Source organism: Nothobranchius furzeri, chromosome 14 (genome assembly GCF_043380555.1).
Source record: "Nothobranchius furzeri strain GRZ-AD chromosome 14, NfurGRZ-RIMD1, whole genome shotgun sequence".
Classification (NCBI taxonomy): Eukaryota; Metazoa; Chordata; class Actinopteri; order Cyprinodontiformes; family Nothobranchiidae; genus Nothobranchius; species Nothobranchius furzeri.
In genome coordinates, this window is record NC_091754.1 from 61,569,714 (window position 1) to 61,583,009 (window position 13,296).

The window sequence follows — 13,296 nt, forward strand, 5'->3', positions numbered from 1 at the left end:
AACCAGTGCAGAGACGTCAGAACAGGAGTGATGTGTGCTCTTCTGTTTGCTCCAGTTAGGAGCCTCGCTGCAGAGTTCTGGACCAACTGAAGGCAGTCAAGGGCTTTTTTGTTAAAACGTGAAAAGTGTGTTACGGTAATCACCCTAGCCCACAGAACAGATCAGTAGAATCTGACGCGATGTGGTTTCTACAGACACTGTAACTTCTGTTAGAAAGGCACGATCTAAACCAGTCTAGAACTGTTCCAGAGATCCCCACCGAGTCACCAAGTCTGTTAATTAAGGTGCTGTGATGAACAGTGTCAAAAGCTGCAGAAACATCTAACAACACTAACACTGTGAACTCCCCGTTGTCTGCAGCCATCATGATGTCACTGGAAACTTTAAGCAAATCTCTTTCTGTTGCATGGGCAGCTCCAGGAAATTTTACCAGCAGTTGCTGTACAGTTGCTCGGTCAGTGTTTGGGGTTGCTGTCCCCTGTCGGCGCTTATTGAAGGGGGGGGGGGGGGGGGGGGGGGTTGCTACAACATGAAATTCCAGGGCAACAAAATGAAGTACAGAAAAAGGTGAACATTTTTATCAAACGTGAAACATCAAACATTTTTCTTTGTTTTCTTGTTTTTATTTAACAATTTTCCTGCCCTGTCTGTCTCTCATCTTCCTGTATGTTCTCTAAACTCTCCAGAAAAACTGCTGCTTGGATTCTTACTTTTTAACCTTATAAGTTACTTTTGAGCAGATCAAAGGGATCTCCTGACCGCAAAGCGGAGCGCACGTTTCGATGCTGCGTCAGTGAGGTGAAATCAGCACAGCACATGATGAGCGAGTGCGTCAGGCACGATTAAACGACAGTTCCAGAGGATATAAACGGACATGAACGGTCATGTGTTAATTATAGTTTTTTGGTTGCGCCACTTTGAGAATGTGCCGTGCGCAGAACGCAGCTGCCTGGAGCGCTCCCCCATAATTTGATCCCTGCTTCTGGATGAAACACCGGACATTATCATGAATACAAGAACCAACCCCCCCACCCCTCCGGACAGAGAGTGAAAAGTTGACATGTACGGCCTCCTGGTTTGATGCCAGCTCCGGCTTTATCCTCGCAGTTTATGGAAGATTTCAACACGAAACGGGAGACTGTCTTAAATGCGAGACAGAGCTGGTCATGCTACTCTCCAGGCCAGCGCATGTTGGCACGGTGCGCACGCGAGGTGTGGGGTGGTGGTGGTGGGGGTGCGTTCAAGATTTGGGGTTGCTGAGCAGTTGCTTAGCCCAATCTTGGGGTTGTTTAGCAACCCCTAGCTACCGCCTGGTGCCGCCCATGTTGTGTTGAATATAAAAACTAGTAAATATGAGTGTTAAGAACAGCAACTCACTTCAGCACAAACACAGAGTGCTGCTTGTAGAAATGTAGTATAAGACCCACCTCTGTGGTTCAGTGTGCCCCAGAGAAGGTGTGTGTGTGTGAATGGGTGAATGACTGGTTGTGTTGTAAAGCACCTTGGGAGGTTGTAGCACTTTATTTTTTTGGCAATGCTATGGCTGTTACTTCCTCTCTGGCCTTTTCACTGCATGTTCAGAAGTAGTCCCGCTGGGTTCTCAGCAGCCATCACAACAAATGACAATATGACTGCATGACATAAAAATGCTTTTGCATCAGAGAGCGGTACCTTCGCCCTTTTTGAATATTCAAACTATACCTGGGAGGTGACTGTCACGGTGAGAGGACTGTTTGGACCCAAAATGCATATACCCAGGATGACACGAGGCAGGAGTTGATATAAAGAAAATCCTTTTATTGTAGGATGAGTCCAAAAATAAAAATAAATCCAAAAGGCAGGGAGCCAAAATCCAAAAATCAGGAAATGATCAGGAGATCCAAAAACACCAGAGGAATGGGCAGACTGACAGAATAATTAACGCTGACAAACAACAATGAACCAACAACACAAGGAGAAACAGACAGGGCTTTATAGACTGGGGCATAATGGGAGGCAGATGAGCTGCAGGTGTATGGGGAGAGAACCAGGTGAAAGCAATAACTAATCAGGGAGGAGGAGCAGGAAGGAGCAGGGGAGGACACCGGACCTGACTGGGGAAGGACACACACACACACACACACACACACACACACACACACACACACACACACACACACACACACACACACACACTAAGCTGGGGAATGACACACACACACACCAAGCTGGGGACAAAGAGGCTGGAGCTACAACTGGAGGGGCTGGGGATGACCTGAAAGGCTACACACAGAAGGCACATAAATAAGACGCAGACAAAGGACACATGAGGGCGCTAAGAGACACAAAAGGGGAATCTAAAGAGGGATGGAGAAACATCAGGAGACACATGGGGAAAGACGCAGACACAGACCATGACAGTGACATTTAAGACCTGTGAGAACACATCCTGTTACTGAGATCAGTTTTAACCAGAACAGCAGTGTAACATATGAAGATAAACAAGTACAAATATGGTTTTTTATTATATATTATTATAACACTAAAAACGCCAACACTTGTTATTTAGAACGTTAATGACATCAGAGTTGTTGCAGGTTCCAGCTCTTCAGCTCTTTCTTTTCAGTCGGCTGTGTTTACTCTGGTTGGGTTAAGTGTCTCTGTCCAGAGGAGGGAGGCTACAGCGTCTCAAACCTGGACAGGAAGTGTTTAAATGTGTCCTTCATCCAACAGAGACAAAGTGCTGGAGACAGATAATTCCATGTGACAGAGCAAAGATGCAGTGGAGTCTGATTCTGCTGGTTCTGATGGGTGAGTGGATCTAAATCACAATTGCAGTTACTAGTTACAGTTACAGTACACATTCATATGGAGAGATCACACCCATCTGTCTTTGTTTCCAGCTCAGAGTTGTGTCATCACGTGTCAGCTTCATGAGTATCTCTATGTTGGAGAGAATAAAAGCTGGTCTGAAGCTCAGCGATACTGCAGAGACAGACACACTGACCTGGCTACAGTGTCTAACATGGCAGACATGAAGAGACTCATCCGTGAATCATCAGGGAACAGGAATGAAGCTTGGATTGGTCTGAGAGACCAAACAGATGCCAACAGGACATGGCACTGGTCTCTGCATGGAGTGGAGTTCAATGACAGTCAGACAAACTGGCGCTCAGGAGCACCAACAGAAAGACAAACAGGACCAGTTCAGAGCTGTGGAGTTATATATAAAGATCTCACCTGGAGTGATCACACCTGTGATAAGTGGTCCAAAACATTTGTGTGTTATGATGGTGAGTTTATAGAAAACCTGAAAAACTAAAATATGTAGGATGTATTTTTTAAACAAAATAGTAAGTTTAACACTAAATAACTTCAGATGGAGATTGCAGCACAATAAAGATTTAACTCAGTTCATAAAAATGTTACTAAAAAACTCCTAAATAACAAATATTTATTACAGTGTGAATGACGTGGTTTCAGACAACATTAATGACAAGTTTGTCAACAAGACAAACATCTCAAAATCAGTACATTTTAAAATAAAATCAATTTGACTCTGTTATTATGGGTTTCTGCTTGTTATGCTAATTTAATCTAATTTAATGTAATCTAAAAAGACCTGAACGGTGATGATAGTTTATCTGTTTTCTCCACAGAAAAAAACACAACTAAATTCGTTCCTATCAGCTTCAAACTGAAATGGCCGGAAGCTCAGAGATACTGCAGCGAGAACCACACAGACCTGGTCAGTGGATGGCACCAGACGCATGATCCAGAACTCACCACAGCACTGGCCTCTTTAACAGAAGAAAGAGTTTATGCTGGTCTGTTCAGAGACACCTGGAGGTGGTCAGATGGAAGCAGGTCTTCTTTCAGACTCTGGAATCTACAGTTTAACATGGATAAATACAACACTGGTCAATGTGCCATGGCTGTGTTTGACGATGGAGGCAGATGGAAGAGTGATAACTGTTCTGTAAGCAGACCCTTCGTCTGTTATGACGGTGAGTCTCTGATCCAGAGAAACATCATTTATAAAGCTCCTTAAACACAACCGATAGCTCTGTACTACACACTAATACTAAAAGCACAAACACGCACAAGCTCACTGTAGTAAAGGCTTAAAGGCAGAAGAGTGAACGGCTGGGGGCATCTTTAAATGATTTTAGAACTAATTATGATGCCCGGAGGGCAACAGTGTTGGTTCTGCTGGATCTAAGCGCTGCCTTTGATACAGTAGACCACACTATTCTTTTAACCCGTTTAAAACAGATCGGCGTCTCTGGTGCTGTTCACAGTTGGTTCACTTCCTACCTCACAGACAGGACTTTTATGGTGAGTTTGGATACCTGTTCCTCTGGGGCCCACAGCATCCCATGCGGTGTGCCTCAGGGTTCAATTCTAGGCCCAGCGCTTTTTAACCTCTATATGCTCCCTCTGGGCAGCATCATCAAGAGACATGGGGTGAATTTCCACACTTACGCTGATGATCCACAGTTGTACATCTCCGTGTCTCCTGATGACGCACAGCCAATGGAAACACTTTTTAACTGCATTTTAGATATTAAATCATGGATGACTGAAAACTTTCTCCAGCTCAACCAGGGCAAAACTGAAGTTTTAGTCATCGGTCCTGAGACCCAGAGAAAGAAACTTTTACCTAAACTACAATCAATGTCTTTTTATCCATCACTGCAAGTGAAGAATCTGGGTGTTATTTTCGATTCTGAGCTGACTTTTATTCCCCACATTAAAAACATCACAAAAATAGGTTTTTACCATCTTAAGAATATCGCCAGAGACCGCCCTATTCTCTCGGGCCAATACGGAGACGCTGATGCGTGCTTCTCCTGGCACTCATAGAGCACAGACGCTTCTGCTTTGCTCCCTTATCTTTTTTTTCCCCAAGGCTCTTTTTTGTCTTGTCTGCCTACAGAGCGCTTCTCTGCATTTCCTCTGGAAATCACTATTTTTCAGAAATGGATTTAATTAATTGGTCATTCAACGCGATTGATAAGATTTTTTCTACGATGAGAACAGAGGAGGGGGCTCCCACTTGACCTCACGGGACACACGCAGCGGGATATACGCTCGATTCCTGGAAGGAGTGGAAGGTCGTCTGTCTCTCTCAGCTGTCCATTGAGGATGTCGAAGATATGTGGATATTTGGCCTGATGATCACTGGATTTCTTCTGATTGGAATGGGAGGATATCTGGTTTTTTGAAAAATTGGGAAGACGGGAGCGATTGGAGGGCGACCCGCACCCATGGACAGCACCGTCCGGGTAGAGACCTCACAGACCGGGACGTTACTCGAGGTGAACCGTAAGCTGGACAATGTCTTAGCTGCGTTACCGGTGTTAGTGCGCAAATTGGATGTCATCTCGGAGAGGGTCACCGGACGGTGTGGAGATTTTAATAACCCGAATTGGCTTCACTGAAGGACTGGAATGACCAGTTACAGACTGAAGGCAGAGGGGAAAATTATCTCTTCCTGACCCAAACACAGTCTTGTTATCCTAATCTGACACCAAGGCAGCCTTGGAGCTGCAAATAATCATCCCCCACGAAGGAAGGAATGCAGACAGGTTGCTGAATTGTGTGTACTGAAACTCTGTTTCGTTTCTCTGTATGTCTTGCACATGTGGTAGAAATAACAATAAATGCTTCTTCTTATTCTTATTATTATTATTATTATAACCAGTAGAATTGATTACTGCAATGCCCTGCTTTCTGGTCTTCCCAAAAAGAGCATCTCAGGTTTACAACTTTTACAAAACTCAGCAGCACGTGTCCTGATGAAGACCAGGAAGCAACGTTTTCCCGGGACCGGATAAACATTGCTGGAAACGCCATGATTGGAATCATCGTTTTGCTCCGGGCCAGTGTGCCACTCAGGTAAACAAACAGGGAGGTACGTCCCCGGTGCATCTTGGGCGATCGTGAACGAACGGAAGGACAAAAGAGTCTGGCGATCATAGGAGATGGTAGCAGGGACACCACTGAAGAGGATCGCAGACAGGAGCAAGGAGGAAAAGAGGAGGTTAGTGGAGAAAAGTTTGAAATAGTGGCCGGTGACTGCAGCTAAGCCAAGCACAGGCGCCATCTTGTTACCGACCGGAAGATAGATGATGAAGACCAGGAAGCGGGAGCACATCACTCCGGTTCTAGAATCACTGCACTGGCTCCCCGTATGTTTCAGGATCAATTTAAGGTTCTTTTAATGGTTTTTAAGTGTCTTATTGGTCTCGGGCCTTCTTATCTTTCAGAACTGCTTTAACTATATAAACCCTTGCAGTCTCTGCGCTCCTCTGGCAGCTGTCTCCTAGTTATCCCTAAAATTAAGACACACACCCACGGTGAGGCGTCCTTCAAGTATTACGGCCCTTGCCTTTGGAACGGGCTGCCGGGGGACCTCAGGGCCGAAGGGAACGTCCAGGCTTTTAAGAATAGGCTCAAGACCCACCTGCTTAGCTTTTAACTGATTACTATTTATCTAGTCTGTTTAACTGCATTAGTTGTCATATTTGTTTATATATATATATATATATATATATATATATATATATATATATATATATATATATATATATATATATATATTTATCTCTTTTACTTAATTTTATTATTTTATCTACATCTTAGTGTTTTTACACGATTATGTTTTCGTTTACTATCTTTATAATCACTTTTTATCAGTTACTTTCTATCCATATTAGCTTTAGTTATATAACGGAATTGAAGTGATGTAACTATGTAGAGTTGTATTTTAATACACTGTAAGTAGATCACTTTTTATAAACAGAAGAATAGGCTGTTTTTATCATCAGGGAGTTTAATTAAACACTCTGTATTGACTTTGAGACAAGAAAAGAGAGAGATGGGATCGTTTGAGAATCTTTAATTTCGTAATTATAAATTCTAAACAATCTACCAGGACTAACTCTGTGATGGATGAAAATGGATTTGGATGTTGTGTTGGTGCGTGTGTGTGTGTGTGTGTGTGTGTGTGGTTGGTTCACACTCTTTAGGATGACGTAATTGAATCTGGTAGTCTTTGTTATGACTAGATATCACGAGGCTTATAAAGTGATGACATGAGCCGCTATTTTGCCGTGTACGTACCCAGTGGGGGGCCTCCCAGGTAGATCAGGAAATGCCAGGTCCAAGAACCTCGGATGTACGCTGGAGCTGTCGGTGCAGCGGTCGCAACGTTTCAAAGCCCGTCTGGAGGGTCGACCCCGGTACCGTTCGGCGGCGTCAGCAGGTGCTCTTATTTTGAAAGGACGTCGTCTGGTTGTTAAACGACGAAAATCTCCGACTTCAGTTCTTAGTTTAAAGAAGAAAACACATCTGGCCAGTCTGTGCTTTTCTTTATGATGACGGTGACTAGAACTGAAGTCAAAAATGGAACTGAACTTAAAATGGCGTTGCCTTGTTTTTTATCTCTGAATTGTTGATAAGTTGTAGTAAAGTGGATTGGACACTTTAAGTCAACACCAGATTCTCCTGCGGCAGCCGAAAGCTCTGATTGGTTGGAACAATGTGTCATGCGTTTCTATGGAGATGAGGATCAGTATGTCTGTGCAGTAGTCCTGTTTTCATTAAACATAACTCATGACATATTTATTTCACAGATCATTCACTTGATTATTGTTGATCAACATCTGTTTTGCTTAATAATTTTAATCACAAATAAAGTACTTTGATTAAGTAAAGCTTCTTCTTCTCCTTCGGACTCTTCTCCTGGAATGTGAACAGTCTGAGGAACACCCGACCTTGGTTTTTCTACACGGGTGTTATTGTGCACAGGGGGCAGCTGTGTGGAGTTGAAAATAACGAACTTCATAACCTTACAGTTATTTTACATGTTATATATTTTAATCCTCTGCGGAGCCCTCTGCCTTGGTCGGCGCCGGCGACCAGGGCGCTCCTCGGGTAATGCCCGGGCAGTGGTGGGGAGTCTCCGCCCTCCCCCCCTGGGCGTCATGGGCCGTTGTCTTGGCTGCTGCCGTGGATCTGTTGCTGTCAGGGCAGATGGCTCCGCTGATGATGTGTCGTCCATTACCTGACCCATCTGAACTCAGCCTATTGTTTACTCTGTTGTTCGCGTATGTGCGCGTGTTTGTGTGTGTGTGTGTGTGTGTGTGTGTGTGTGTGTGTGTGTGTGTGTGCGAGTGTGTGTGGGTGAGTGTATGTCCACCTTGTAAATAGGTTGCGGGAGGGGAAATGCAATTGTCAATTGTTTTATACTTGGGGAGGGGGAATGGGATGGGAATATGGGATCTATGGGGCCATTTTAATCTGTGAAGCACTTTGAGTTGCATTAATGTTTTTGTATGAAAAGTGCTATATAAAATAACGTTGATTTGATTTGATTTTATCTATTTCAGCTTAAGTTCAGGGAATAAAAGTGTGTTTAATCCCAGAACATCAATGAACTTTTGGATTTATCACAAACATCTGATCCACAGATCACAGTGAACGAGAAGAACAACACGGACGCTGCATTTCAGGAAGATAAAGTAGAACTGATAAGACATTCATTAGAACAAATAGACTGAAATAGATTTGAGTCAAATCAAAGCTAATAAAAGGCTAAAACTAGACAGATGTGATCACACCTGTTCGCACCAATCCAGCATTTGTATTCTGGATCCATTGTGGGAGATCAGCAGAGATCTCTGATGCATAACTGAGGCAAAAATCCAGCTGAGAGGAACAACACAGTGTTGCAGGAGTCCAATCCAATCAGCTTTATTAGTGAAGCGCCGTCTACACAACAGCATCAACTAAAGTGTTGCACAGGGAAAACAACAACATGGCAAACATCTGAAAATAAATACATCAGTAAACTAAAAGTAGCAAAGAACACGAGCGAATCACATCCATCGGTGTTTAGAGCCAATGATAATATTGGGGTATTAAGAAGAGTTTTATAAACAGTTCGTGTTAGACAGCAGCTGATTCTGCAGCTTCAGGTGCAGCCACACTGCCTGACCACCTAAGCTTCAGCATCACCTTTTCATGAAAGGCTGAAGTAGACACTAAGAATATGAAGTGTAAGTCCATTCAGGAGTTTTTATGCCTATAAAAACGACTTTTAAAGATGTAGGTTTGACATTTTGTTCATTTTATTCATTTCCTTGACAGATAACGTGATCCTGATTAATGAGAGTAAAACCTGGGAGGAGGCCTTATTCTACTGCAGAGATCACCACCATGACCTGGTCACCATCACCAACACTGATGATCAGAGGTTGATTCAGGAGAAAGTCAAGAACGCCTCGACTACTTTTGTCTGGATTGGACTGTACTACTGCTTCATTCAGAACTCCTGGTTCTGGGTCAGTGATCAGATTGTCTGTTATGACAACTGGGTCTCGGGTGGACCAGAGAATGACTGTGGCATGTCTGGAGCCATGCAGACAGATGGACAACATCAGTGGGTCAAGAGGAATGAAACAGAGGAGTTTAATTTCATTTGTTCTAAGTTTTAGAGTACTGTGCCAGAAGATCACCTTTGTTCTTAAGTCTTTGTTATGTTTGAACTTCAACTGTTCATGGAACAAATATCCAAACTGCATGAAGTCCAATTACTCCAATTGTACATGTTCTCCCCCTGTAATTTTCACCATAGGTTTACCGCAACTCTGAAAAATAACATGAGAATAAAATCCAAAAAATCACAAAGACTGAGTTTTAAAGACTTTCTTTGCAAATGGTGGTGGAAAAGAAGTGTTTGGTCAAAACAAAATTCCATCTCAATACTTTGTTACATACCATTTGTTGGCAGTGACAGAGGCAAAGGTTTTCTGAAGGCCTTCACAAGGATTTAATACACTGTTGCTGGTATTTTGGCCCATTCCTCTAAGCAGATCTCTAGAGCAGTGATGTTTTGGCGTTGTCGCTGGGCAACATGGACTTTGATCTCTCTCCAAAGATTTTCTATGGGGTTGAGATCTGGAGAGTGGCTAAGCCACTGCAGGACCTTGAAATGCTTCTTACGAAAAGAGTGGTCATTTATCCCCCGTTAGGCTAGATGCATCTGTGCCATCTAATTATAGGTCAATCTCTAGGCACCCCTTTTAATGTAAGGTGATGGAAAGGTGTGTCAGCGGCCAGTTGCTGGACTTCTTAAGTGAAAAAAATCCAGTTTTAAACCATTACATAGCACTGAGACAGCTTGCCGAAGGTCCTGAAAGACATTCTTCTTGCAACTGATGACGGAAGGTCTGTGTTACTTGTTTTTGCCGGATTTGACAGCAGCCTTTGACACAGAGGACCACGAGGTGTTGTTGCATCATCTCGACCATTACATGGTCTCGTCTGAATTCTCCCATCTCCCCTGGGTTGTTCCGCAGGGTTCAATACCGGGCCCCCTGCTATTTTGTGTGTATATTCTGCCTTTGGGTGATATCCTATGGAAACAGTGTTGATTTTTACCAATATGCTGATGACTGCCAACTGTACTTGCCTTTGGATGAGGCTGGTGGTCGACCAGTCTTGAAGGTTTTAGATTGTTTGTGTGAGGTCAAAGTGTGGATGGCAAAACATTTTCTATGCCTCAGTGTGAGGAAGACAGAAGCAGTGATCTTCGGTCCCAGCCGCCAAACTGATAACTCCGTGGTGAACTGGGGTGAATCAACCCCCCACTTGAAGGACTATGTTATTTGGGAGTGAGATAGATGAAGACTTCTGTTTTAGGGGTCATATAAACGGGGTGGTAGCTTCCTCCTTTGACAATTTAAGATGCTTGGCCAAGGTTAAAACCTTTTTTGTCCAGACGCAATCTTGAAACTGTAGTGCATGCGTTCATAACTTCATGCCTGGACTATTGCAACTCCATCCTGCTTGGAGTGAGCCATGGTGCCTTAGCCCATTTGCAACCTGTCCAAAATACTGCTGGGAGATTTTTGGAGGGCAAACGGAAGTTAGCCCATGCTATGCCCATATTGGCAGCTCTACATTGGCTACCTGTTTCTTTTAGGATTCGGTTTAAAGTAATTTTACTGGGTTTTAAAGCTTTAAATGGTTTGGCCTCAGCATATCTGGCAGACACACTGCAATTGTATGTTCCCTTTTGGGAACTTCATTCAGAGGACTTGTCCTTGCTCGTGGTCCCCTGGTCACGGCTGAAGATGTGGGGTGACAGAGCCTTTTCAGTTGCAGCTCCAAAACTATGGAATGAGTTTCCATGACACAGTCGGCAGTTCTTTTCTGTACCAGTTTTAAAATCCAAGCTGAAAACCCACTTTTATGAACTGGCTTTTAAATCTGTCTGAGTGACTGACTTTGTTGATCTGATAGTCTCGTTTTGAATGTTTTGATTTGGTTGGGTTTCATAAATTTTTAGTGGATTTTATGTGTTTTTTTATCTGTGTCTGTGAAGCACTTTGGTGGCATGTAAGAGTCTATAAGGCGCTATATAAATAAAGTTAGAGTCAAGTAATGCAGAAAATATTAAAACACAAAGAAATAGAAACTTCCAATAAAATGTTGATTTTGTGTTTATTTTATTCTTGTTGATAATAGGAATTCACCAACAGGTGGTGATGGACTGGACTTGAATTTAATGAACCATTTTAACATTTAATTAAAAACCACACCTCTTTGTTGTGTCCCTCTTTTACAAAGCAACGATTTATCCCAAGTCAAAATAGTATTATTAGTCAAATTGAAAATACAGATATTAACAGGTGTTTTGTTAGTAGTAGAAATTGTATGCAAGGACATCCAACAACTGCACAAATTCGAGACAAACCACATAATAAAAAAACCTAAGCAACATTTATTAGGCAGGTTAGATGTGTATTCCAGATATCTATGATAACATTCTTAATATCCACACTGAACACTTTGGTTTGCAGCACAAGACTTACGTTTTGCCTGTCTGAATTGAAAATAGTTCTAGTTTAAATGTAAGTTCAGACATTAAAATAAAATAACTGATAGCTTATGGGGTGCCATTTGTAAAGTCAAACAGTCATGATCTAACAGCAATATTTTTGGTTATTTAGCATATATAAGATAAAAAATTGGGAGTTCACTTTTTCAAAGTCATATTTTCATCATGTTATTCATACATTTATAAATGTTAAAGTTTCCAAATAAATATTTAGTTAGCAAGCTAAATATTTAATTTGTAGTTAAATATTTATTTTGCAAACTAAATATTTAGGTCTGATCTAAATATTTAGTTTGTAAAATAAATATTTAATTCACTAACTAAATATTTAATTTACTAATTAAATATTTATTTTGGAACTAAATATTAAATTTGTAAATTAAATATTTATTTTCCGAGATAAATATTTAGATCCCAGCTAAATATTTATTTTGGAGCTAAACATTTAGTTTGCAACATCAGTATTTGGGAAACATATTTATATAGTATATTTTGGGGTCAGACTTAAATATTTATTTCCCAAATACTGATTTTGCAAACTAAATGTTTAGCTCCCAAATAAATATTTAGCTGGGATCTAAATATTTTTTTTGGAAATAAATATTTAATTTACAAATTAAATATTTAGTTCCAAAATAAATATTTAATTAGTAAATTAAATATTTAGTTAGTGAATTAAATATTTATTTTACAAACTAAATATTTAGATCAGACCTAAATACTTAGTTTGCAAAATAAATATTTAACTACTAATTAAATATTTAGCTTACTAACTAAATATTTATTTGGAAACTTTAACATTTATAAATGTATGAATTACATGGTGAAAATATGACTTTGAAAAAGTGAACTCCCAATTTTTTCTCTTATGATATGCTAAATAACCAAAAATATTGCTGTTACATTATGACTGACTTTACAAATGGCACCCCATAATAGCTGGACGTTTATTTTTTCATCGCATCTATTTAAAATACGACATTTTACTAGTAAGAGTTGAATTATGTGTTTAAAGTAAGAGTTCAGTTTAGCTATTGTGTTTATCTGGAACATTAATTTTCTCTAACAACAACAGATTGGATCAGAACCAGTCTGCCTAATAAATGTTTAAACAGCCAGAGAGCCTAGCTGATGAATAACACCGACTAGCCAGCTATCTCCACTAAACCCTGTCCTGTGGGTGCCGTTTTTACGAGACTAAATAACATGAGGGGATCAGTAAACAGTGTAAGGTATCTTGCACGGTCAACAGAAACCCAACTCAGCTGAAAAATGTTGGTGTTGCTGGACATTTTTATGGCTTTTTGTCAGACTCCAGGAAATGGCTGCAGGCAGTGAAACAGGAAGCAAAAGACCCCAGAGCTACCAGTGACTCCGACCCCTAGCCAATCAGGGGCCAGAATCCC

General features: G+C 41.4%; 1 protein-coding gene across 1 annotated transcript; it reads left to right on the plus strand.

Moving 5' to 3' along the window:
• The first annotated feature begins 9,037 nt into the window (after nucleotides 1-9,037).
• On the plus strand, nucleotides 9,038-9,482 carry LOC139062744 (C-type lectin lectoxin-Phi1-like). The gene is made up of 2 exons (XM_070544407.1): nucleotides 9,038-9,044; nucleotides 9,136-9,482. The coding sequence occupies exons 1-2, from the start codon at nucleotides 9,038-9,040 to the stop codon at nucleotides 9,480-9,482; spliced, it is 354 nt and encodes a 117-aa protein (XP_070400508.1).
• Nucleotides 9,483-13,296: the final 3,814 nt, after the last annotated feature.